The sequence below is a fragment of the Morone saxatilis genome, unplaced genomic scaffold (assembly GCF_004916995.1).
Source record: "Morone saxatilis isolate NCDOM2014 unplaced genomic scaffold, NCSU_SB_2.0 Contig10, whole genome shotgun sequence".
In the NCBI taxonomy this organism is placed as follows: domain Eukaryota; kingdom Metazoa; phylum Chordata; class Actinopteri; family Moronidae; genus Morone; species Morone saxatilis.
In genome coordinates, this window is record NW_023339652.1 from 4780493 (window position 1) to 4808339 (window position 27847).

The 27847-nt window shown below is 40.1% G+C and overlaps 1 protein-coding gene across 1 annotated transcript in view; it reads left to right on the forward strand.

Annotated features, from left to right (window-relative positions):
- Positions 1–5313: 5313 nt before the first annotated feature.
- The window catches only part of acss3 (acyl-CoA synthetase short chain family member 3), a 33170-nt gene continuing 10636 nt past the window's right edge, over positions 5314–27847 (forward strand). Inside the window, exons 1-9 of the mRNA XM_035672978.1 lie at positions 5314–5840; positions 7118–7262; positions 7940–8128; positions 9237–9371; positions 10768–10908; positions 11627–11707; positions 12097–12192; positions 13928–14079; positions 19857–19960. Coding sequence (XP_035528871.1) covers positions 5473–5840; positions 7118–7262; positions 7940–8128; positions 9237–9371; positions 10768–10908; positions 11627–11707; positions 12097–12192; positions 13928–14079; positions 19857–19960 — 1411 coding nt within the window. The 5' untranslated portion in view covers positions 5314–5472. The remainder of the gene's footprint in view (positions 5841–7117; positions 7263–7939; positions 8129–9236; positions 9372–10767; positions 10909–11626; positions 11708–12096; positions 12193–13927; positions 14080–19856; positions 19961–27847) is intronic.

The window sequence follows — 27847 nt, forward strand, 5'->3', positions numbered from 1 at the left end:
AGAGAGAGAGAGAGAGAGAGAGAGAGAGAGAGGGAGAGAGAGAGAGAGAGGAGGGGAGGGGGGTTAATCTACCTCCATCCACATAATATCTCATCACCTGGAATTGATTGCATAGGAACAGCAGCTTTACACACACACACAGTTATAGGGGAAAAAAGCTCCATCTTAACAAAATGAGGCAGAACAGTCCGCTACTATGAAATATAAAAGATATGTGTTCAAGAATTTTTTTTTCAAAGCTTAAAGAAAATGTATTTGTAACACTTAATACAAGATTAAATTGCTCGTCAAGATGATTTTGCAGCTGAGTAACTAAATAAAAAGACAGGAGACAGATTTAACTCGAGTACATAATATGGACAAAAGTATGTAGACACCCAATACAGGATGTGTACTCCTGAGCATCATGCATCATGCTTGGGCTATTTAATATTATGCTATTAAAGCATTCACTCTTCTTGTTCCAGGCTTTCTATGCGATTTTGGAGGCTGGCTGCAGGAATTTGCTTCTCCATGAGGTTGGTCCCTGATGAGAGACCTGGCCCGTTGTGCTCCAGTCCCCCCCCTTCATCCAAAAGATGCTGGGATGAGGCCGAGGTCAGAGCAGGTCAGTCCAGTTCTTCCACACTGAACTGGGAAAACTTATGTACCTTGCTTTGTGCACGTGGGCACTGTTATGTTGAAACAGGAGAGGTGCTTCTCCATAATGTTGCCACACTATTGTCTCAAATAGTACAAATAGTACGTAATATGCTGTGGGATTCCCTTAAATTGAATTAAGAGATTTATAGTCAAAAACATAAAAAGACAAGACCAATTATAGTGTTATAGAAACATCAGTCATTTATAGTCAATTATTCCTACATGTGGCCTCACCATTCACGAGTCAACTAGTGGCCCTGGGTTGCATGCCGAGTCTCTGAACCATGCACATGTGTGTTCCTGTGCCTGCATGTGTAAATGCTTAGCCATGTATGATCCAATCATCAGTTGCACTACAGCGATCAGCTGATTGCAACCATTGCCATTAAGGTTTACTGTGAACCGCTGAGCCATGCCGCCTGCCTGTTATCTCCTCTCTTGGCAACACGCACTGCATGCAGCCTGATAAGGACTGAATGCTGGTAGTGAACCTTTGTTGAAGGGCTTAAGGATTAATCCTCATGTTTATGAGCTACCACAGAACGGAGCCAAACCACTGGCTCCCTTCATTTACTGTAGATCTGCTGCCTAATGGTGCCTGGTGCTGTGGCATATCTCATACATGGCCAGTCATTACACTTGACAGAAGCAGTGCTCAACAAAAACAAGTAGCAAATCCCTGGTTAGGGGGTACGTTAAGGCAGCATGACAATGCATGGCTCACAAACCATGACTTCACTGTGACAAATGCAAGCTGTAGACAGGAATACACACCTGGGGCTAGGACCAATATTCAGCGTGCACAGCTATTCAGAGCACAATCCACAGTATCATATAGACACTGAAATCATTTGAATCTCATTTATCTTTCTTGTATGAAAGAAAAAGAAAAATCACTTGCTTTAGCGGAAACCCATTTGGGAAGCAATTACCTCACTTCTAACCTCACTACACTTCAAATTGGCAGCTCTGGAATAAGTTTAAAACTGTAAAATCTATGTACCTTTGCATTTCAGTTAGATTAAATTTTGCCAATTTTTAAGCATTTCAGGGAATATTCTATCACTATAATCTGTTCTATTTTTGATTGAAACTGTTACTTAACCTAGTCCATATGTGCTAGTGAATTCGAGCTGCCCACAGACCTACCCAGCTGCATGCAGATGTGAACTGGTGGTAAGTGGTGGGCTGGACGAGCGGATAGAAAGGGCGAGGGCTTAGAGAGCGCATGGAAAGAGGGCACAGAGAGATTACAGGCTCCCATCCATATGGGCTGGGATACAGTTCTGCTTTTTTTTAAGAGGTGGGATTACACTGCAGTGCTCTTAAAGCCCTTTAACTGCGAGTGAATTGATTTCTGAAAGGTCTCAACTCTCACAGAAAGAGATGCAAGAGGCTGGGTAGACAGTACAAATACAGACTAGTGTGTTTGCCTTTCAGATTAAAGCTCATAACATTAGTCAGTATCAGAGTGTTTGTTGGCACCAATCCCCATCAGTGCAAAATAAATTCAACAGGTACTGCCTTTAAAGGAATAGTTCTCAGAGAAATATTCTTACTGGTATTGGCTTTCTTGTGAGAGTTAGATAAGAGGATTGATACCACTCTCATGTGTAAGCCTATATACAAAGATACAGCCAGCAGCTGGTTAGCTTAGCTTAGCATAAAGACTGGCACAGGGGGGAACAGCTAGCCTAACTCTGTCCAAAGCTAACAAAAACTATGCAAAAAAAAGTAAATTATGGAGTCTCTGCTGGTTGCCTTTAAAATCTACAATATATTAGTTTCCTCTGATTCGTACTGTGGGATGCTGTCATTACTTTCTGCACTGAAGACGAGCAGAATTGATTCATTAAATGAACACACGTGTCCACAAAATAATTGTTCTTTCATCTTGTACTTATTAAAAAGGAACACTGAGTGATGAGTTTTGACAACTATTGACTCTAATCCCTGTGCAGCGCTGACTTTAATTTATATGGCATGTTACACTGGGAAAGAAATTTCCTGTTGACCTGAGAAAACCTCAAAAATAATGTATTCATGTAATAGTGTTAAGGTTTGACGTGACATGCTGCTTTCCCACAGCTGCTCTGTTGTTTATTACCAAGCTCCATCAGGCAGCTGCTGACAGAAAATGAAAGTAGATCATTGTGTAAACATGTGGGAGGTTGACTGATAGACATTTTAAAAATAGTATTTATTTTATAACAAGGCAATTTGACACAACAAATAGGCTTTACAATTTTCTTTACAGGAACAACTAAGGGAAGTAGCTCCATGGTGATATTCTCTTCTGTCACTGTCACTTCTTGAGGCTGTCTTCTACAGTTACAGACTTTCATTGTTTGTAATTGGAGCAACTTTGGGATTAAATGTCTTGCTCAATGGCAATTAAACGGAGGATTTGCAACACTGATTTGTAGCATATCATGCTTTTCCCATTGGGATTTTAACCTCTAACACAACTTTATTAACTAACTATTAGGCTACTGACGCCCTCTTCAGGGAAACAGCACTCATTCACTTTGTCAAATGGATATAATATATAACATAAAAGTAATGACATTTCACACTAGTTCACTTTTCTGAGTTATTTAATCTCACTCATTTGTGAGGAGTGTATTGCCTGTCTTGTCACATTCATTACACAGCATAAAATAATACCATTTAATGATGCTCTGCTTCTGCTTATTTGGCGTTTCGTTGCTTATCAGCTGACAGTAAAACATATTAAGACATCTGTTTATATTGAGATACAGCCCCTCTTGGACATCTCAAATGCGTAAAAGCTTAAAAAAATATCAGCCTCTTGTTATCTCCTGCTTGACTTGAATTAAATAAAGAAAATTACCAACAAGGACATTAGTGTTTATATACCTGGGATCACATCAGCGTACTTCATGAAATGATATTGCTCCTAGTAGTTTGTATGCTCACTTTTAGACAATTCTTAAAGCAAATTTACTCAGATGTAATAATCGGCAATGACGTATCAGTTATTTTAAACTATGAATTATGTTGACTGTAATCATTCCCAAAGCCTCCCCGCCAATTGCTGCTGAAACCCATTCAAAATGTTCAACGGCAATCATTATCTTCAAACTAATTTGATTATAAATCCATATTGAGACACTCTGTGGGGGTAAAACACACTGCTTGGAGATTAATCATTTTCAGATAAACTCTGGTAATTTGCTTTTAACTGTTTCGGAAGGGCAGCTGACTTCGGCTTCAAAAGATTCACAGTCATCACTTCAAATCAGAGAAGAGGGCAAGATGGAAGGCGCCATAATGAAGACTCCGGTTTAGGTCTCATTGGCCTCTGCAAGCAGCTGTTGGTTAGTCTTCTGTCTGTGCACGTCCGGTGCCAGAGCATACGAATGATACATATTCTGCCAATTGCATCTGCACTGTTATAAACAGAGTTATGGCAGTGTCTGGGGGAGCAGTGATTTAGCGAGGCCTTTTGGTCAGACAAATTACAGCCTGAGAGGAGAGGGGAGGCATCTTTTCCCTGTCAAAGCCACATGAATATTTATATGCTCTTTACAACTTACATGCTCGGTTGAAATGTGATGAAACTTAAATCAATATGAGGTAAGAAACAAGCACAGATAATTCACAGGATAGGACTAGAATGTAATGGATTGATCTTTAATAATTCAGAATATAGAAAATGTACACAGTTTTATGTTGACAACAGGGTAACAAGGGTACAAAAAATGTTTTTCTGAATGATATCTTTTGTCTGTCACTCGGGACAAAGAGCTGTTTGTTTTCCCAACATACCGCTGTAAAAGTTCCAAGTTGGTTGTCCAATTTCTTTAAACTCGTGCATTTGGTTAGAAATGTAACACAGTAGTTGCAAGGCAATACAAAGAGTATCCTGGAAAGTGCATGATGCTTCCAGAACTAATGGAAAACACTGCTCTGCATGTATAAATAGAAACAGATGACCTGAAACATCAGATGGATGAGTTACTCAACCAGGGGCACCAGTGTGCAGGGGTCACATCCGGGGGGGGGGGTCAGCTGGATTATGGGTATTTACCAGCAGCATGTATGATGGCAGTGACGAAAGAGATGCACGCAGCGCCATCTGAGAGGACGCAGAGCTGTCGCTGCCCATGTGGGGCGACAGGATTGGACAAGCTGTTGTTATGAGTCCAGAAAAAGTGACTCAGCTTCCACAAGAGACCGAGACACTTTGTGTTTTTAACATACCCAATTATGTACATAAATATCCTCAAACAGGCCCTTATCACTTTAAGTATTTGCATTCTTAACAGGGGATGGGTTATTTATTTCACCCCGGGGGACCCTGAAAATTTAATGCTGCTGCTTGTAAACAAAGATTTGTGATAGAAAGGAGCTTCAAGCAAGCCAATGATTTCTTCTTGTTCTGCATGATAAAAGATATGCCCAAGGCTAAAAAACTATTCCTTATTAATGTCTTGGGGATTATGTGGGGCTTGTATGCAGACCCTCAAAATTAAAGTTTAAAACTTTCCTTTTTCTCATTGGCTCAGCATCTTTTCGAACTGTGCCACATATTTTATATTTATTTTATTTTAAATACCCTTTTGGCTGGGTTTACAGTGCTAACACCAGTTTATGTGTTGTGTAACAGATTTCGATTGTGGCTCAAAGCTCCTCCTGCATCAACTACATCCAGTTCATAGTTCGCATTCCTTGAAGGGATTGTAAGGACTTTTGTTGGAGGCTCCTCTCCCTTTACGCGGCCCCAGATGACGTCGCGCAGTTGAACAGGAGAAGCGGGTGTCCCTCACCTGCAGAGAAACACCGGAAGAAGGAGAAAACGCGTGAATGTGTTCCTCTTTTAAAATAACTACAGCAGCAATGCACTTCCACTTAAAGCACATTCTGCGCCTGAACCAGTGCGCCCCTCTGCAGCGCAAGAGGACCCTCGATAGGAAACTGTGGACTGTTTCAGCTGCACAGCAACAACAACAACGTGGTTTAAGAGCAGCAGGATCGCATGCGTCTGCAGATTTCAGGAACTATTTCCCCCTGCAGTTCTGCAGAAACTATGCATCCGACACGGCGTACAGCCGAGCCTTCGCCACAGCGAGGGACAACCCCGAGACATTCTGGGGTGAGGTGGGACATGACATACACTGGTTTGAACCGTGGAGTAAAACTTTACACGTTGAGGATCCAGTGTTTCCAAACTGGTAGGTTTCATTGTAACAAGCGAACAACACAGCAACAAAACATTGTTTAGTGTAAACCCACTTCCGGCCATGTGAAGGACATTTAAAAAAGGGTTTGGATAAATAAAGCTTGTTATTATTCACATTATTCTTATTCTTATCATTATTATTATTACTATTATTATTATTATTATTACAGGGAATTTGTACAAACACAGATTAACTGTATAAATAAAGTTCAACAAAAAAAAGACTTAAAGATTTATATAGTTATACATAGGCTATCTATAAACATATGTAGTTAAATTATTAGTGGAAGTGAAATTTTTCGTTTGTTTTTTGGGGGGGAAAGAAAAACATGAACATTTAATTAATGAATTATTAGATATATAAAACATAGAATGAGGTTAAGTCCAACATGAAAATCAAAGGTCGCACAAGTGGGCCTATGTCACTTCCGGGCGCCATCTTTGTTTGGCTTTGAGAGTTAATGTTAAAAGTTTGGCCAAAGACTTTTTACGGGGATAAAATTAAGATTTTTTGAAAGTTTATCTTGTATTTATCTGAGAAACTTTACAGTATCCGCTAACGCTAGCTAATCAGCTATTACTAGCTAACAGGTCAAAAGTCACGCGAGAGAGCACAAACTGGGGCTTAAATTTCCACTAAATATCAATTGAAAAAAATTGAGAAGACCTTATATTTCATGCACAATTAAATAAGGATGTAAGCTAGACAGTTGCCTGATGTTCTTTGGAAAGCAAACATTAAAATGCACGGCAGCCCACATACATACTCCTGAAATGAAATTGTTTTTGTATTTTCATGTTGGGTGGGTGTCTTTTGCTATCATCTTGCATGGTAGCAAAAGCCAGAGCTGCCTGGATCTGGAACTGTTGTGTTAAAATGAAGGACACAGCCACCGTGTCTCCCTGGCTTCCAAAACAGCAGTTCCCAGACACCATCTGCTCAACCTGCTTGCTGCTCTTCATCCATATGCACAGCACCAGAATGAGTTGAAACTGTCGCTTTATCAAGTACATTGATTTGCGGCATGCTGCTGGCAAAGGCAATCGCATATGTTTTTCCTAGAGTTGATTTCATCAAGTTGTGTTCTATTTTTAGGCAAAAGGAAAGAATCTTACCAGCCAAAAATACACATGCAGGACTGTGACTTTAGAGATGCTGATCGAGGCTGTAGCATAGATATGACTGCAAAATTAGAAACCCTTAAACATATATGTTAGTCATGTTTGATATTTGAACATTGTTGACTACAGTATGTCTGTCTCCGGCAGGTTTGTTGGAGGGAAGTTGAACATGTGCTACAATGCTGTGGATCGTCATGTAGAGAGCGGCCGCGGGGAGCAGCCTGCCATCATTTACGACAGCCCAGTAACTGGAACCAAACAGATAATCACTTTCAGGGAACTTCAGGACCAGGTAAATGATATTGTTAAAGGCAGAAGTCACAGAACTGAACTGCCTAAAGACTTGAATTAGCCACTTTGTTGCCTGATCTTGATTGTCAAGGTTTGTGGTAAAATAAATTGGATTGTAATGGATTGTGAGGCATGCACCCAACCACTGAAACTAGAATTTGTTAGTGTTATCATGTCAATTAGTATGTTTTCCATCATCGGTTTTCCTGCCGTGGCTCCTGGATTGAGCCGACATTAGCATGGAGGACAACAAAACACAATAATGGAAAGAAAGAGAAATAATTAACTTGACTGACATTTGGGCAGATGCTTCTGTTCAATCAAGACTCAGTTGAATGGGCTGTAATCAAAATGTGGTTAGAAGTATAGCTTCAGGTTTTTAGTGCCCCCCCAATAGTTCTTAATTTAATTTGATTTACTAATAGAAATTGAGTTCTTTCATTTTTCAGATTATGTCATTTTCATATTAATAACAAGAAAATCATGAAAAAAATGTAGGCCTATAGGAATATCCCAAATGCACATTTTGTCTTTTTACCATCCCTGGTTTATGTTGGTATGTTAGTTACAGTAGTCAGGAACAATTATCTAAACCAGATTTATGCAAACATTTGAACTTGGCCAAAATGCATGTTACTATCCAGTACTCTGCATTGTCTCCCCTGTGTCTTGTTCCAGGTGTCCAGGTTAGCAGGAGTCTTGGTAAAGCATGGGGTACGGAAAGGAGATCTGGTAGTCATCTACATGCCCATGGTGCCGCAGGCCATGTTCACCATGTTGGCCTGTGCACGGATTGGTGCCCCACACAGCCTCATCTTCGGTGGCTTCGCTTCCAAAGAGCTTTCTGTCCGCATCAATCATGCCAAGGTTAGAAAATCTTGTAAACACCTTTTGGTTGAGATAGATCCCTCCTTGAGCCCTGACAACAGGACGAGATGATCTATATTAATTCAGTGTAACTCTTTACTTCCCTGTGCACTCTTTAGAAACTAACGACATGCTCATGTGATGAATTCTTGTTCTTTTTATGTACTTAAATGAAGCAGGCTAATAATATGGCTGCAACTAATAATTTCCCAATTCCAATTTTCATGCAGCATTCATCCTGCAAAATATCTGAAACACTGAAAGCCAGAGGTGCCTGAGGCTTCTTTGTTTCGTTAAGCTCAAAATGAATCATTCACAGTGGAAAGCACTTGGCTTGCGTTTTCTTTTCACAAGAATGATGTCAATGCCATCTGCACTGAGATTTTTTAACAGGGCAACTGAAGAATTAATGGACCAACCTGACATTTTGACATGGAATGTTTTTGAGGATAATAATGTCTGTTGAGTGATGTGTTTATATGAATAGAAATCTGAACAAATACAGTATTATTAAGATTTGCCATCAGCTACTTTATCAAGTGTTTAAACTCTTATTGTTGAGGTGCCTCAGGGGCCAGTTAATGTTAAACTATATTGTTGACTTCAGATGAATAGTTAATAGATTCTGCATGTAGTATGAACAAGGACACTGTTTTCATGGAAATTGATCCCCCTTTATAATTCAGCACTAAAGTAGAGAAGAGGCAAATTAATGATCCTGAAGAATGCTGTAGACATTGCAATACCGTCTGAGCTAAACACGACTGAGTGTGTCCCATTTAGGGGCCATCTCCTTCAAAGTTGTGGCATATGTGCATCTACTACTAGATGCTACTACTACCACCACCTCAGTAGAAACACCTCAGGTGTGTTAGCTGGCTTGTTACTATGGAATCATTACCACATGCATGTTAATTATGTTGACTGAATTTGACTCTACACTGGAGTGCTGTAGGCAGGCAACGGACTCATACCACTAATACCCTCTTAAAAATGCAGAAAACAAGTATTCAAGTCAAGTACAACGAGAGCACCAGCCTCTGTTTCTAATAGATGCTGTAAGTTCTTCAACGCAATCAAATTCTCACCTGATCTCTCTGTTTCATAGCCCAAGTTGATGGTTACAGCCTCATTTGGCATCGAGCCAGGCAGAAGAGTAGAGTACATCCCTCTGGTGGAGAAGGCCTTGGAGCTGAGCTCTCACAGGCCATCTAAAGTCCTCATCTACAACAGGCCTAACATGGTAAGAAGAAGAAAGCATCATAAAGCTTAATTTTACAACATGGTGTTTCTAAACGTGCTGGTATCTGACATATGGCAGCCATATGTAAAGCTCATTAGTTTAGTAACGGTATAGGAAAAAACAGGTAGTTTTTAACCTGTAAGAAATCATTTAATAGTTTTAAAGCAGTAGATTTAATTGCCTAGAATTGGCCAAATGTGTGTGAAGGGTAAGACAGTACTACAAATCCTGCCACAGAATCAAAAGATGAAATGATGCATAACTGGATCAAGTAGATGAGAGAGTGAAAAAATGTGAGCTGAGGGATGGAGGTTGCTGCCCGACATAAGCAGCCTGGCACAGATCCAGGTTAGAAGCAGGCTGAGCTGTGTTAAATGATTATACAGCACACAAATATTCATTCATATGGTGACAGCAAGCAGAAATTTGCTTCACCTTCACACAGGCATAAAATGAAAGCAGTGAATTTTAGGTCTGGGAAACAGAAATTCATCTTAAAATGGATTTCTGTTTTGTCATCTTAATCTTTTTTTTCTTTCCTCCATGTCTCAGTTCAAATTTGTTATCAGTTACGCCATGTACCTCTGTCTGACTCTGTGGTCTTCTTAAATTGACATTACACAATTCGTTTTATCTGGTTATACTCAAATTTTATCTATCAGTGAATGATCTGTTGAATCATTGAAAGGGTGTTGCATCTCCTTTATGGAAGACATGCACGATGGACATGAGGTCGTTATCAGTGAAATAGTTTTCACATGAAATTCACTGGAAATCCTTTCCCCTTAAAATGATGTGACGGAGCACTTTGAAGGTTATTGCAGCTGCTTTATAAATTACAGAATTCAGTAGGCAAGAGGTTGTGGTTTTGTGAATACTGCTTCCAACATGAAAGCCTTGTTAAATCACCAAAGTTTGACTCTGGCTTGACTTTTAAGTAAAGTGAGTAAAAACGATGCATTTCAGAAAGCTGGACGTTTTGTGAGCTGTCTTTGCTTTGCCTCAAGATTCTGTGTGATATTAAAACATGTTTTAGTCTTCAGATCATTCTCTGACTCCCAAAGAAAGAAATGGACAGGGCTTTTCTTTAGCCTACTGGGATTATTTAAATCTTAATGAAATGAAAGTATCAAAGAGATTCAGAAAAGTTAGAAGTGAGATAAATGTCAGTGATGTAAGGGACATTAATGACCTGAAATTACCTCTTTGGGCAACTAAAAGAAATCTAACATAGTTTAATCAATGGCATTGATCAGTAACTGACCATTAACACCACAAGATATATTATGGCCCTTTGCAGCTATAGAGGAGTCACAATCCTAACCACTTTTAACAGTTTTCTTTTTTAGCAGTTTAGATTGAAAAGTATTATGTTCCTCATTTTTCTCCGTTTTAGGATAAAGTATCAATGAGTCCGCAGCTGAGTCTGGACTGGGAGGAAGAGATGGCCACAGCTCAGCCGCACGACTGTGTTTCTGTTCCCTCCAACCACCCTCTCTATGTACTCTATACATCTGGGACCACAGGAACACCAAAGGTACTGACATTACAGGATTGTGATCAGCAGCAGGGGAAAGTAGAAATCAATACCTCGTTCCTAGAGTTATAGATGTCATGTAAACATACATACTCATGTGGACGAGTTAAAGGATTTACTGTTGGCCCTGTTTGTCTAAGTGCTGTCAGTTCTCTATAGAACTTCTGTGTGACTCATCTGCTCTTTGACTCTGCAAAACAATCCAGGCCCAATCTAAACACCATCACCATGACATAAATAAGACAGAGCATTTCCACAGCAGGAGTTGGGGTTCATGCAGGAGGAATTACCTGCAGGCAGTTTCAAATGGAAAAACCCTTTCAAATAGCATCATTTTGTCTTTGACCAACAGATGATATAAAATATCCACCTGCTGGCTAGTTCTTGAGCTTAATAGTGCTGTTATTGCTAGATTTCTTCTCTGTGAGTTACTGCGACTTTCTCAGTTATTGCTGTAGGGAGACCATAACTTTGAGACTCTATAATTGTAGACACGAGGACTTGAGGACACACTATTCAAAAATATTTATACAGCACCATTAACTAATAAAAGCTGGAAATTGTAATCGGTTTGAGAAGCGGCCATTTGAAAACAAAATACCAGGCCCTTCAGTACAGCAGGGCAGAGACACTGTGTTTAGATTGACATTAAACCGCTGCCTCTTTGTCTAGTGCAATACCTGTCACCAGCCTGATGTTTTTCTTATCTTGTCCCCAGGGTGTTGTGCGAGACACTGCAGGCTATGCTGTGATGCTGAAATGGACAATGTCAAATATTTATGGACTCAGTCCTGGAGATGTAAGGCAATAAAGCACCCTCTTCCCAGTTTGAGCCCTGCTTGAGAACAAAGCGCATGCAGTCAGCACAGAGATAGATTGCTCTGTACCATAAAGAAGATTTGATTACTGTGTAATATTTATGGTAACTGAACGGTCATAGGTTTTGGAAGTAGCATGTTTTACTTGTGTTTTTTTTTTTCATTTACATTCATCATTTGATGTACATTTATAGTGCCGTGGGTGTTTATATTCTTAGCATTTGAAGCTGCAAAGGTAATTGTAAGACAGTGATAGAATTCTCTCTGATTATTAAGTAACATTCAATGCACTGTGTTGTTTGACTTAATAATACCAGAATATCTTACACAGGTAGTCCGTACATATTTAATCTTTTTTGTCCTCTTGCAGGTTTGGTGGGCTGCATCAGACCTGGGCTGGGTGGTCGGCCATTCATATATCTGCTATGGTCCTCTGCTCCATGGCAACAGCACAATTCTCTATGAGGTATGTCCCTGTGGACAATATTTTGGATCTGAAACTAACTACAGCGGTATTGCAAACAACAAGAAATACAAAGTAGTGTGCAATAAAACCAGAGTTGTACAACATACAAAGCTGTACAAGTCAGGTTTTAATGCCAGTTTGGTATCTGCCTTTGTTGGCTCTGCAGGCGGAATACATCTATATTTGGTTAATGACTGTGGTTTGTGTGGACTGGGTTCAAGATGTAGTGAACTGTTGCCATGTTTGATTCTGGCTGCTACAGTTCACTGTCAGGAGACAGACTGCAGCTCTTTCTATTTCTGTCTTTCACTCCTTTTGTTCTTTATGACATTAATTCATCTCAATCAGGCAGCACAATAGTACCAGTAGAAATTGGGGAAACTACAAACAATCTTCATCATATAGCAAATACAATAAATTCAACCGTATTATTTTATTATTCCATTTAGATTTTGTAACGCATTCTTTCATTTGAAAAAATGATCGAGAGGTTACAATGGAATAGACTGGAACAAACATATACAGTAATATTTCAGAAAAATACTTCATCCAACATTATCAGTTTAAACCTTAAGGAACACAACATTGACATGCAGCACACCTAACTTCTCATAAAAATTAATGGTAGGGGAAAAAAAGAAGCTTTAATTAAATATTTTATACATGAATGTGTGTTTTGAACATCTGATTGATATTGATGCATCTGATTAATTCAGGTAATTTGGCTTTGCTTTGAGAGTCCACTACCCACTGGCTAGTGAAGTACACTACACAAACAGACTGCTTAGTTAGTGGAAAGTTACTGCCATAAAATCTGTAGACCAGGGCTAAGAGGTATATGTGCCTGTCTGTTGATCTACCTGTGTGCATCTTACAGTGTTTTTTATGTTGAGGGCTACTCGTTACATTAGCACTCAGATTTTTTTTTCTTCTTCTGGCTTTATGCCTTTAATGGATAGTGACAGCCAAAGGTAGACAGGACTGTGGGGAGAGAGGATCGGCCCACAGACTGGAATTGAACCCAAGCCGCTAAGGTAAGGGCTCAGCCTTAGTACATTGGATGCACGCGCTCCTAGATGAGCTACTGGGGGTGTTCTCAGCCGTAGGAAGCAGCACTGCTGGGCAATGAATTAATCTGCCATCCTTGAATCAATGTTTGTCTCCAGCCACACTGGTTGTCTCACGTGGCTCTTGTTCGAGCAGCCCGTCTAACTTCAGGCATGACGCTGCCAATCTTTTGTCTTTCCTTAGATCAATAATACACAGAGACAAATATTTATCCAGAGCAAAAATGACAGCCAGAACTCACTCCTGCTGTTTACCATTCTCATTCATCTGCAGTTGTCTTCTCACTGTAAGGACAGGCTACTTGAATACCAGAAACACCACAGAAATTGCTGTTGCCTGCAGGCATCTTTTGTCTATATCTTTCCTTCTAGACAAACAATACTCCTATAGTGCAACTGTGTTTTCTAATCCATGGATTTCTGGGCCCATCTGTCTGGAAGGCAGCCTTCCAGTGTGCCTCTACATTTTAAACAGCTGCTAGATGAATATTCATGCTTTGTAGTTCACACTTGAAGTGAATTTGCACTATGTTCTTTTTTAGCTCCCGCAATAATCTAAGTATCTGCTATTTGCTCTGTATGCAGTCCATCATATGATTTATATGCCTGCATCTATGTAACAGTTTGTGAACTAACCAGCTGTTGCAATACTGTCTGTCTGTTTACAGGGTAAGCCTGTGGGGACTCCAGACCCCGGGGCGTTCTTCCGTGTCCTGTCTGAAAATGGAGCCTCTTCCATGTTCACAGCTCCCACCGCCGTCCGAGCCATTCGCCAGCAGGATCCCCATGCTGCAGTTGGGAAAAAATACCCCCTGTCCAGGTAGACTGCAACGCTTTCCCCAAAACCAAGACAAACCAGTCCCTCCAGGATTTTGCAGGTTTTATGGATTGTTGCAGCCTAAAATGCCTGCTTTCACAGCAGCTTTTCTAAAAAGTTGCAATGTTTTTAGACAGTTTTTGCAATGAAATTGCGGAGGAAAGTGAAAATTCATGGGGATTGGTTGAATTTGTGTTAATTGTTGCCATAGCAACTTCCTGGAGGGACTGAACTGTTGACAGTGCAGTATTGCTAATTAATGAAGCTCTTAGTAAAAGAATGCCTTTAATCTTGTACCATGGAGATTAGTCCCTAAAATGTTGAGTAATAGATTATTAAATCGACACAAAATTAATTGGCAAGAATTCTGACAATTGTTAATAATTGATCAATCTGTGTGGTTCCAGCATCTCGAAGGGCAATATTTTCTGCTTTTATGTGATTGTAATTTGCAAAACAAAGCAAAACTTCTTTGGAGATGTTCCCACGACCATTGTTCACTATTTTCCGACATTTTATAGACAAAATGATTGATGTTAGAATAATAGTTGGTTCAGCCCTAATGCTGATTGAAAATCTAAAATGAAAGAAAAAAGCCCACACACAAGTCTTCCTTTAAGATGGATAACAAGTAAAAGCACAAATATGTGTATGATTTGAAAATGTCTTACAAGATCTTTTTAATGCCAAAACTCAAGACATAAAGTAAAGATTATTTTTTATCAAACCATTAGACTGTAATCCATGCTTCTATCATGACAATTGACTGATACAAGGACTGAAACACAGGGCTAACCTGTCATTGTCCAGTGCTTCTGAGGAACTTAAAGTGATAACTGTGAATACAGCGGGTATAGGCCTTAACCCTCAACTGCAGGTTGTTTGTTGAGCTTTGAAACGCCAGGAGTGATGTGTTAAAGCATCTCATGGCTGACAGTGTTCTGCACAGCCTGTCTAGCCTCTCATTAGGCTCCGGCCATCTGTTGATGCAGAGCCCTTTTCCACCTCCATTGCTCACAGTCTGTACCCTCAGCTCGACCCGCTTGGGTGTTAATCAGGATGGATAACAAACGGCAGGTCGCTGCAGCCCACCTGTATTAAATCATACCACATGAGCTTGTTTCCCAACTGCCATCTCGCTGTTCAGGTAAAGGTCGTCTGTAGCTGAGAGTTAAAAAACAAACATTTTTCATGGTATTAGTTTGGCCCAGAGTCAAATACTTGCTGAGATTATCACAATTGTTAATTCTTTGTTGCAGTGAAGAGAAACTTAAACCTAAGGGGTTGTGGTGTCAATTCACCACTTTCATTCTATTCAGCAGTCTGAAAATGCCTCTAAGCACACAATCATAAAGCAATTCTGAGTGTGGGTGACCTATGGCCCCTGTGAATCATTCAGTAACTCTGGCATTGTGTGCTGAATTTGACGATCTTCGGTTGTTCGCTGTGCTGAATGCATAGCACCTTTTTAAATGCTGTACTTGCAGACTGAGATTATTTTCTACAATATTTATGCCTCAAATATTGGTGGCATTTATCCTCTCAGTTTTGACCCTATCGCAATCAGTCATTTAGGCGACATGCTGCTTCTGTGTACATTTTCTCGTTTTTAATGCATTTTTTCCCCTTGGAGGCGGCAGGTTGGTGAAAGATTACTGCATTTCCTTCCGGCACTGAACAAAACATGTCACCTTGACACAGGGCAGCAATACAAAGCAAGAAATGAAACATGGTTTTCTGGTCAGTTCACTGTCTGGTTGAGCCTTTCATTCTCTGATGATATGTACTTTGAATTTTACAGTTACAAAAAGATGCCAATAAAAAGTGCCATTTTTTATTCTCATGGAATTTAGAAGGTTTTCATTTATTGAGTGTAGAGGATAAGTTTGGGTCTCTGTCTTGAATGTTTAATTTACTACATGAATCAGAGGAAAGCATTATATTAATCCAGTTGTTGAGAGGTCTTACTTGAACTTGGTGTCTTGGTCATGGTAACTCCTTCAGCGGGCCAGACTGACTTGGCTGTATGGTGTAGATGCACATGAAACATTTATTGAACCATAGTGTTTCTGATATTTTATATTGCCTAATGGATCCATGGAATTTTTTCACTTCCTATAACACATGAAAAGACATGTCAATATTAATAGTGCTAGTTTAATTAAAAGTGTGTTGATGGAAGTGGTAACACCTTTCTGAAAACACTGTTAGCTTTATTATGAAACGCATAATTTCATGCTAGAGAGGCCTCAAATGATAATTTGATACAGCTCAGATAGCCTGTCTGCAGTTTATTGACACTGTGAGACATTTACTCCCTCTATTGCTCGCTCAACTGTAATAGCTGTGGACCCTTATCAATGTGCTTGAGCCAGATTACTTGTCAGCATGGATATGAAAACTACTTTGAGAGTCTGGCTGCGGGGCTGTCTAACACTGTGATGGCAACAGTGCTCTGCATAAATGTAGCATGACAAAAGGGCCAGATACTCTGTCAGTAGTGTTTTAAAGATGTGAGGACTAGCTCAATGCTGAGAGCCTTACTCACAAACGACTATGACTCCAGTCCATAGTGGTTTTTGATGCACAGTAAAAGCTAGTGATGTTTGTACCTTGTTTGCATATACCAGGGCATTCTCCAGTCTGCTTGTCGCATGTTGTGGATGCATTTCCATTATTACATTTTTAACCACCAACACACAGAACAAGTCATACACACAGACATTCTGGGGTCATGGACTAGTTTTGGAGCTTAAATGTCCATCTGTGTGAAAAATATAGCTGCCGACAACTTAAGCTATACTCTCTTTTGCTTAAATAACCTCTCATTTATTCTCTCTTCACCTTAGTCACATTGAGCTCACAGAATCAGATTTAAACATATTAGCTATTTGTACACTTCACATGGATAACCATAACCGACAGAATGTTGTTTTCTGCTTTATTAGCCTACTCCAAGGTCATACTGTAGAGATTAGTGTGGCCTTATCTTTACAAACTAGGTGTACCAACATGTTGTTGCCCATGATTAGGCAGTGTTTCAGTTGAGAGAGAATATTTTCTTTTACTGTAAACATCTTTTCTTAGTTCATGTAGCACTACATCAGTAAAATTTGAAATCATTGTGCCTTACATTCATCAATAACCTAGCGTGTATACCAGGATAAACTCAACAAGTGTGGTTTAAGTGTGGACCAATTAAGTGTTTGTTTTTTGTTCATATATAAACAGATGTTGCTTAACTTATAAGTAATTGTTTTCCTACATTCAGTCGCTGAACACAAAATGTTAAGCGGTGAAGTAATATGGGAGATGGAAGGAGGCCTTTTTTATTTGAACAAGGGTGTGAACAACAAACAAGCTGCTGAGGCATGAAAAAATTTAAATCTTGTATCTTTATGCCATGTAATGTTAAATAACTTGCACACCATCGTCAATGAGGTTTATATGTTGTCCTTGATCTTTTTGTTTTTCATTTTTAAAGAAAGACTTTAGAAAGAGAAGGACAGCTTTTCATGAGATCTTTTCTTCCTAAAAACAGAACGCAGATGTTTACTCTGGCTGTTACTGACTCAACGCAGAGTCCTTGAGTTTGGTCTGCGGCCAAACCATCGCCCTCCCACCACCAGTTCTGAGGTCACAGTGACTATGTAAATCCTCTAAACTTATTTCCATTGAACTCCTTAGAAAAGTTAAAAACCCACAGAGAATCTGAATTGTCCTTGGATTGCAAGAAGCATGGTAGTGGGAGTGTAATGCTGTTTAGCTAGAACATAAGGTTATTGCCAGGTCAGTGGTCAGTCATTAATTTAGCACAGATCCTGTGGGGCAGACTCTGACAGACAGTACATTGTTAATCCAGAGGCTCCAATAATGTCCTTGTCGTTCATTAAAGTTCTTGATCAACAACAATACAAGGTCGGATGCCTATAAAATAATAACGCCTGATACATAATGTTTCATTACCATAGCAATGTTGCCTCCATTATAATAATATAGAACTTGTTACTCAATGTTAACTCTAACCAAAGAACACAAAAGTAAAAACAAAGAAGGAAATTAGATCAGATTTAAAGTAGCTGATGTTAATATTTCCCTTATTATTGGAGGGGAATGGTGTTCTTTGAAACTGAACTGGCTGAAGGCTCTCTGGCATCCTGCAACATCTGGGTGGTGATAAACAAAAGCAGAATATTTTGGATGTTATTCTGCTTACTGACAGGAATTCACAATTTATTTGGGTGATGCAGCCCATGTTCTGCAATCACAGTGTTTTGAAATACCACAGAAACCAGACTACATAATATTCCTGAGACCAAAGGACAATCAGGTTAGAGAGCAGTGCTTGAAAAAGAAAATGAAATATTACCCTGGGAGAGAGCAGGAGAAGAAAAGATATGATTCAGTAAGGAGAGAGTGACATGATGAAAATGTTTTCGCCTGTTACAGACGATAGAATATGACTTCAAGTTTGATTGGAGTTGGAAGGTCATTTTGCCATCGCAGAGGGTTGAGACCGATGAGTGATGACCAGCAGTCATTTGTGGGAAAATGTAGTGATCAGCCTAGCATCTATGGCTGCACTATGGCCTGTAGGGGGTTAGAGATCTCTTCACAGCCTTGTAGCGAGCAGCTAGCAGTGTTCTGAATTAGATATGAGCTGCCATAGGTAGCCATCAGAGAGAGTTTGGGAGAGAATGATGTGGGAGAAATCAAAGAGACTGAAGATAGAAACTGCAGTGATTTGGGTCACTTGTAGGGCATGGAGGGAGGGTTTCATGAAGCCAGAGAGTAGCGGTTGTCTCTACTAGGAGGGAACTAAAGCTTGAAGGACTTTGATAAGATTCAGATGTCCTTGCAAGAGTTTGTTGTTACTTGGTACTCTATGATTCAGTATCTCATCCACACTGGGGAAAAAAGTGCAGCTTAGTCTTGCCAAGACTGTGTTTCCTGGAAGACCAATTTCAAACCCATTTTAGATGAGTTACAATGCATGAAGATTCAGCAAATGTGGAATTTAGTGTTTTCTGCCTTGGCATTTAAAGCAAGAGACTAAGTACTGAGCCCTTGAAGACTCCAGTGGAGATGATGCTCAACACAAACAAGGATTCACTTCTACTGTCCTAATAAGTGTGACCATAAGGAGGCAAACCATCATAGATGATCCTTTAGTCAGCAACGATGGTGAGAACTATCTGCTGGACATTGTCAGAGGCAGTGGAAAAGATACCTCAATCACAGCTTGGTGCTGCCTTAAAAGCAAACTGGTTGTGATGCAGAAACGTTTTCCTTCAGTAGATACAGTATTGCATGACCTCAAGGTCACATTTAAAATCAAGAGAAGTTGTCAGTTATTGTTTATAGTAGGTCTGATCACAATTGATATGACCCAGTTTTCATAACCCAAGTGTTTTCAATTAGCAAAACAATTACAGAGGTAAATCAGAGCTCATAAGCTGAACTTGTCTGAGGATCTGTCACTTCATATGAATTATAATTGGCATACTTATAGACAAAGAGATGGCCAAAATTTATGAAGCTCCACTGCACTGCATTTAGTATAAGGTAGTGAATTTCTAATCACTTGAAATAAAGTCTGTGCATAAACATTTTTACATGACTGTCTTTAGAAATCAGGTTTGAACATGTGTGGGTAAAAGAACCCCATAAAAAGTATATTTTGCCATTGCTTCGATGGGTTTTCTTGACCATGCCTGTGAGAGAGAAGATATGTCATGTTTCCTCAAGGTGATTGACAGATGTACTCTGTGTCCTTGCAGGTTGCGGTCGTTATTCCTGGCAGGAGAGCGTTGTGATGTGGAGACGCTGGAGTGGGCAAAGAAGAGCTTTGGGGTCCCTGTCCTGGATCACTGGTGGCAGACTGGTATGAAGGCTTTCTAAAGACATAATCTGAGAACGTCACCTTGTTGATGGACTGTATTTAAAGCTACACTGGGGAGTACTCCTGTCTTATCTGATACATTTTTTCTTGTAGCACAAAGTGTCATGTTGGACGGGAAGTAACTAATTGAAATATCACTGAGTAAGTGCTAAATATTACTGTGTCTGAGCTGTGCAGTGAAAGCTGGACTCGCCAACATGATGTTCTGTTCTCCTGCCCCTTTTTTCTCTTTGGTATAACACATCACCTTACAGCCAGGCCTGCATACATACCATATTATTATATCAGTTAAGTAGTTTGCGAAGCACTTTCCGCTTAAACTTAAGGGATTAAGTTCTTATGATATAGATACTGAGAAAGCATTTCAAGTACCTCAAGTATTTTATTTGCATGAACTGTGTATGATGTTTTAATTTAACTTGATCTTTAAAACTCCATCTCATCTTAAGCTTATCAGTGTGAGAAGACTATGAATGTGGTCTTTGATGTATTTTATTAGTCCATTGACATTAACTTGGCCTTGAGAAGAGGCACAACTGGAGGAGATCGCTATTCCCTTGTTGTCAGTATGAAGCACATTTTATCATAATTCCATCTTTGATTAATCCCTCCTATGTTTTGTATTGTAGACCAGGGGATTTGGCCCCTTCTACCAGAGTAATTATGATGTTAAAGACCCCTCAGTTTGAATCTCTAAGATTCTCTGGGAATTTAACATTACACAAAGTAATGTGTCATCATTTGCCTTGGTTATCTGATTGCAATCAAAATTACATAGCATAACAGCAGGACAGATGAAACAATGGCTGAGATCACTGGAGATAATTTTCGAGACATTCCTTTGACTTGAAACACACGTTTTGTTTAAATTGGCCAATTTACAGAAATCAAAATGAGAATCATGACTGAAAGACTGTTGGCTATTGCCAGGAACTTTACAGTAGGGCAAGCCACAAAAGACCTTCTCGCCTCATAGACAGCCATAGTCAGGTGAGAAAACTCCCAGAGAGCATTTCTTTAAACGGTCACATTGCAGGGCAGCATTTAAACAAGGGGTGTGATTGGCTTTGCCTTTCATTGAGTTCACTAATGTTTAATTGACTTTTCACCCATATGAGTGACTGGCTGAGATGTGAGTACTAAGTTGTGTACTTAGCAAAGAGATAAAGGAAAGAAAACAATCACTGGTACCTTGTCCATCAGTTCAAGAGCAGAAATTGAACTTGCTTCTCCACTGAACATGCATTGAGTTTTTCCATTTTTCCTTCCCATTACTGATTCCGATACCTGAACACTTGCACTGACAAAGAAATTACATAATGTAATTAGTAATTAGTAGTATTATGTTATATTAGTATTATTAGTAATATAATGTATCAAGTGTATAGTCAGAGTCAGAGTAGGGCTGGCTATGACTTCGCTATCCTGAGAAAAAAAACAGGATGCTACTGGGAAGTAGCATTTTGCGGCTAATAAATTGTGGGTATTGGATGGGTGCACAGACACTCGTACTCTCCGATACCGGATACCGCATTTGGGCTGTATTAAAAGAATTTCGCAATTGGTACAGGCACTGGAACAAATCCACATTGAGTCCAGCAACTTGATAAATAGTTTTTATTGTTTGATTTCTAAGTAAGAGTCCAAAATACATGAAACCAGACCTAAGCAAGGGTGTGTGAGTTCTGTCGATTTTCACTTAAACAAGTTTACAATAATTTGTGGTTAATCATCCGTGTTGCATAAGGCCTTAAAGCCATTAACATAGTCAATATCTCAGTGCCAAATCGCACCAATGCACTTTAAATTAATGTCATGTTCACAGAGGCTGAGTCGTGGTCATCATTTTAAAAGCTTGTCATGCCCCTTAACTCACAGCCCAGTGGTCGTACATTAGTCAAGGAGGAGCGAGTTGCAGTTTCCTAAAAAAGTATTTTATCTCTGTTTTATTCACCTCACAATCAACCTATTATACAACATGACTGGTTTGGGTCTGGATGATAACAGATGTAATTGGAATCTTGGGTTCCCAGCTTTCCCTGCATTGTTTCTCAGTGCTCGGTTTGTAATGGTTCTTGAATGGGTAAGACCCCGTTAGCCTCTTGGATGGGGGGCCGTAATTCAGGCAGCGTGCCATCCTGCTACTGTCGTTCCGCCCTTTTGATTGCTGTCCTCCCCAAGTTCTAGTGAACTATGACAAATGTGCCAGCAATAGCGAAAGAGCACAATTGCATGTCTCTTTGTTTTGTAATATCCTGCCTGGGAATATGGAGGATTGATGCTGGACAAGTCAACATCTCTGTGTTAAATATGGAATCGATACTGTTGTTGGGCCGTTGGTAAGCCATCGACCTTGAGTTTGTACAAGCAACACACTCTGATCTGAGTGCAGATTAGCCCACTTGGCTGATCTGTCCAAGCTCAATGGAAGTGTGAAGAGCTCAATATTGCAGAAAGGTTGTCCCATTTCAGATAAGCCTATCCAAATTCTGCCAAAAAAGTATGAGCCTTCCCTTTTGTTTCAAGCCCTTTACACTCAAACATTTGCACCACATAATTACCAGGTATTTCCTTAGATAGGCAATAAAAACTGGTACAATCTGTATCATCAGGAACCAAGAAAAAACACCTCCACATGTATAATAATGGAAGACAGGAACAGACTTCAATGTTTATTCTTTTTATTAGTCTGGACATCTGCCACTTTGTCTGCAATTATGATTGTAATTCCTTAGTGGTAATCAATTTTTGCTTTTATGAGACAGAGAACTGTCTAAATGCAGCAATAGTTTCTGTTTTCATGAGGCTACACTGTCTCATTTGGGGAGGAGGCACAGATTCAGTCTGATCTGCGAGTCTACTGATGGACACCCTCTTCTGAGTGGTGACCATCCAGCCCTTGAATTGGGACACAGCTACGTATACTGTGCGTTTGCCCTTAGCAGTGGGCTCATAGAAAGTGAAAATCAATCAATAATGATTCAATCAGTGCAATAATGGCAGTTCCCTCTGTGTGGTATATTCATGCTCAGTTTAAATATCCATATGCTGATATTCACTCTTTTGGATGAGCATTTGCTGTTAATATGAGCCGAGTGGAGGACTTGAAGGGTTTAGAATAGGCAGCAATGCACACAGGCAAACAGAAGCTTATGACATTTGCGAGCCCTTTGGTGCTGTGTGATTTAGTTGTTTACTCTGTTATGTAGAATACATCCTATGCTCTCTACCTGAACCTCCCTCTTAGATTGTGTCTGACTGGCAGTGCAGATGGTTGGACTTTACTAAATGGTAAATGGTAAATGGTATATGGACCTGCATAAATCTGAGCACAAGGTAATAGCGGCCCTTTCTAGCTCTTTCCGAAGCCACTCAAAAGCCCGGCTTTTTACACTACGGTGGCCACTATGGCACGCCTTTCACACAACATTCACACAGTGGATGGCAAAGTCCAAGAGGTCGAACAGAAAACGATAAGCTCAGTATCCGATAGCTGACACACTTCATCGCACAACAGCAGAATGCCTATGCATCAGAGCGCAATTTTGGGTGCGGTTCAGTATCTTGGCCTCAAAGGAGTACTTCGGACACGTGGCAGGAGGAGCCGGGGATCGAACCAACAACCCTTCTGATTGGGGGACGACCCGCTCTGCCTCTGAGCCACAGCCGCCCGCTAACACTTTCACTAGCTTGGATGTGCAGAACAAAGCTGTTGATTCCCATCTTTCTCTCTGTAGCTTCATTGTTTGTGAGATAACATTTCATTCTACTTGAACATAGGGTTGTTTGTTTCACAAGTTGAATCTCACTTCCTTTCTCTCTCACACACACACACCCAAACAAAATCCTGTCACACTTAGTGGCCATCCTAGCCAGGTGATTTATTGAGTTGGAGAAAAACCCCTGGCGCCCTCTTGATTTCTGTCTAGATGTGTAAATCCCATTGGATTCTTCACCCCCTACTAAACTCAATAACTGGCAGCTGGCGGCCAGCGCTGCAATCCAAATGTGTTTTCCACCTTTTCACGGTAGAGTGGGTCACTCCTTGTCTCACTTCTTTACTCTTTGTTTGTCTGAGGGAGTTTGACTTCAAGCGCGTGGGTGACCGAGACTGTTGTTATACATAATTCATAAATCATTAGTTTGTCATTTCCTTCTAAAGTTAGAGAAGAAACAGAACAACTTTTCAGAGTTTGTCTTCAGCTGTTTGAGTTCACCTTTTCCACATCCACGTTGTTGTAACAGTTGCACAGTTGCATATTGTTGTGCAGTCAGTTTTATATTTAAAAAAAAAAAAAAATTCCTGGAAGGATAATTTTTCATACTAACAAGTATTTTCCCAGCCTGTATAGCTTGTGCATGTGTGCCCAGAACTTGTAGTACAACAATATGGGTGACATATATTGCTCAATTCTTTCAACACAGGCAGTGCAGCTTGTTATTATCAGCATAAGTTAATTGTTGGTTTTAGCCTCTTTAGGGGAATAGAAAGATAAATGAATGCCACCTTGATTACTTTGCAGCACTGACATCTTCCAAAAACCTCATACAATGTGATTCTATAATGCATTGTTTAAACAGTTTGAATGTATCAGTATTTTTATACTCACACACAAGTATCAAATGTCAGTAGGGGTTTGTGTACAGTTTCATTCTACCTGTACTGAGTTTATGAGTCACCCTGCATGGAGTGTCACGGTGCACTGTTCGACCGTCTCCCTGGAGACAGGACATCGATCATGCAACTTTTAGCAATGTCGCTCCCTTGACAACTCTCCTTCGTCTCCCCCTCTCAAAAGGGAAGCAACTTGCTCAATGGCAAGCAGTTTAGCATTCAAGGCTAGTTTACTCATCACAGACACGAGAGACAGACTCCTCCTAAAGAAACTCATTATAGACAAAACACCTAAAAAGCAGAGTTTGTTTTCTTCTGGCTTCCAATCAACAAATTTTTCAAACTTGTGACAGTCTTTTTAAGTCCCCCTCTCGCACATTTGGTTTTCATCTATAAATATCGATAGATCTGTCTCTCTACTTGTACGGGGCTTTGCTCTTTGTAGTCACTAGATAGAAATTGAACAAAATCAATCACCAGTGCAGTTGCTCATAAATCTTTCTAGCTGCATGCTTGTAATCCTGGAATGTAATATTCAGCAGCTGAAAACTGTAATCGATGGTGAGAAAACGAGCACCATGAGCAATGATGAGAAGCGTATGCGAACAGACTGGCATACAACAATTTTGAAGTATGTAAGAGTTCCGCTAGGATTTCAGGTAACAGTTTAGCAACATACCTGGATTTGTTGATCTAAAATCTGAGTATAGAGCTATGTACTGAGGTACTGCATTTTATGTCGTTTATCCTCAGGTTTTCAGCCTGTGTTATGGTGAACAATTGTTAAAAGTTGACTGCTTCACTGCTGTGACCTTGACTAAGAATAAGAAGAAAGTCTTGCGTAACGTTATTTGCAATTGTAATGTCTTTTATTAATGGAAGGAATGGGGGAAAATGGTCCTTGGAGATGTAGTACAGTAGCCTGCATCAGGGTTGCTTCTCAGCTTTTTACAGCTCTCAGTGGGTGAGCCAGTGTATCTGTTGACAGCTGAAGAACATGCAGTTTATTTTCAATTCACTTTAAGTGGAAGGTCCCTGGCTAAATAATAAATAAAATAAAATATTTGTCACTTGATTTTATTTTTGATTAAAATGCTTACCCCTTACCCCAGATGCCTCTCTCTGACAGACTTTTGAAGTGTTTTCTCCAGCTCCTCAGTATATAACTGCTGTATCATCACTGTAGAATTCTTTATTTATCAAACAGAGTTGTGTGTTTTCCATCTTCTGTTAAAGGATGCATCATCCAATTCATTATCCTTGACATCATCTCCCAACGCTGGAAACAGTTCATCAACTCTGCTAGGCGCATACCGCTGAAAAGATTAAAAGCGGCTCAGGGTTTGGTTCGCATCATTTTCCCATCCATCCCCTGGGGCCATTCCTTACCTCTCAGCCAACTGTGTATCCCTGCAGATTGGTAAACAGTTGCATCACACAAAGAGCTAGCGGCGCTCCTAACAGAGCTCTCCTTAGATCTGCACAAGGCCCTGGTTGGAAAAACAAAAGTAAGTTCGCTGACAGAAAACAGCCAGTTTGCTGTGATGGTGCCGTGGAGAGAGGCAGCATGACGTACAGCTGAGGGGAGTTCACAGATTGAAGCCTGTCTCAGGTCCTTAGATTTAAAACAATATTGCCAGCAGGCTTTGATTTCAGGGGATTTTCTGGAATACATATACAAATAGTTTTGCATCGCACCAGTTGATATTGTATTTGTCAAACATACATGTTTGTCAGTGATTGCATGCAACTCCAAATTAGTACATTCTTTGTTGGAAATATTTAATTGTGCTAACAAGCTCACAGACAAGAATTTGACTAATTTGACCAATTTAGCTCGTTGATTAGTTTTCACTCTGGAACGCTCGGCTGGTGCAGGCAGGATTAGTTTTCTGATACAGAGTGGAAGTGATTGGTGTGCTCGTTATTCCCATGTGCAGCGGACTCAATCATTTCTCAGCCTCCTGCTGTCATCTGATGTGCTGATTCATCCTGTCCCATTAACCCAGACATTACACCACACTGCTTTCTTTCTTTTTTCTTTCTCCTCCGTCTCTACCCTTTACCTTCCTTACCATTATATTGTTTTTGTTTATATGCTTCTTTCACATGCACGCACACATACATTAATACCACTTGGTAACCCCCACCCACTCAAGACTGTGACGCGTGCATAATCTTTCACCTTTGAGCCACCTGAAGCCACAGGCAGCCCAGCTCACTTCCTTTTATGTGCATATGAGAAAATGTCTGCCATTTTGAAGCCTGATAATAATCTGTGCGCTATTTTAAGACCCAAGTGCCATTGGCAGGGGGTGGAGGGGGGTGAGAATGGAGGTTGCTGATGTCACTGGTGTTGCCTGGCAACAAATGTGTGTTTCCAGTTGGCAGGGTTTGGCTGCCTCACCAGTGAGTGGTGGCGGATGGACTTACAGTAGTGTTTTAGGTGTTTGTGTTTCTGTTTGTCTTTGTTTCTTTTTTTCTCTCTCTGTTTGTCTTTGTTTCTCTGTGTCTGACAGATAGCAGATGCCTTTGTACATGAAATGGAATTATCTTTAAAAAAGTGAACTCAAAGCACCTATCTTATAATAATATAGATAAATCGTAGAATTGACAATTTCTCCCCCTGGTTATTGCCAAATGCAGTGCTGGCACAGGATTGTTTTCCACACATCTTCCTCCTCCTCCTCTCCTCCTCCTCTCCTCCTCCTCCTCCTCCTGGAAAAAGTGAGAGCCTCTGAAGGTGAATGGCAGTTTTACAGCCTCCTTGAAAACACCATCCTTGCTGAAGAAAAACAGGCTTTTAACAGCCCAGCATTCACTTACTCAGCACATAGACAGCAATACACTGGCTTGCGAAGGAATCTTAACCTGCAACCAAAACCTCAGCAGGAATATTTACAGGTATTTTACTTCTATAATATTGATTTAAATCTGAATATACCACCACCTGCAGCATGTGTTTACAGTGGTCTACTTATTAATGTATTGGTTGTAACCCCTTCATGCCTGAGAAATATTGTGAAAGACCTCATTAAGAAAGCTAGGTTTTGCAACCACAGCACCACCACTATATTTTTGTTCAATATTTGCACTCCGGCAATAAAATATAAAAAAAGTGTTTTCCGCCCCTCTACGAAGGGCCTATATTGACTATACTGAAATGTTCATGATTTGTACATTAAGTGTGCCACCTCATATAAAACCAATATTCTAACCTGACTGCATTGCAGATGGTTTGTTAAACAGAACCA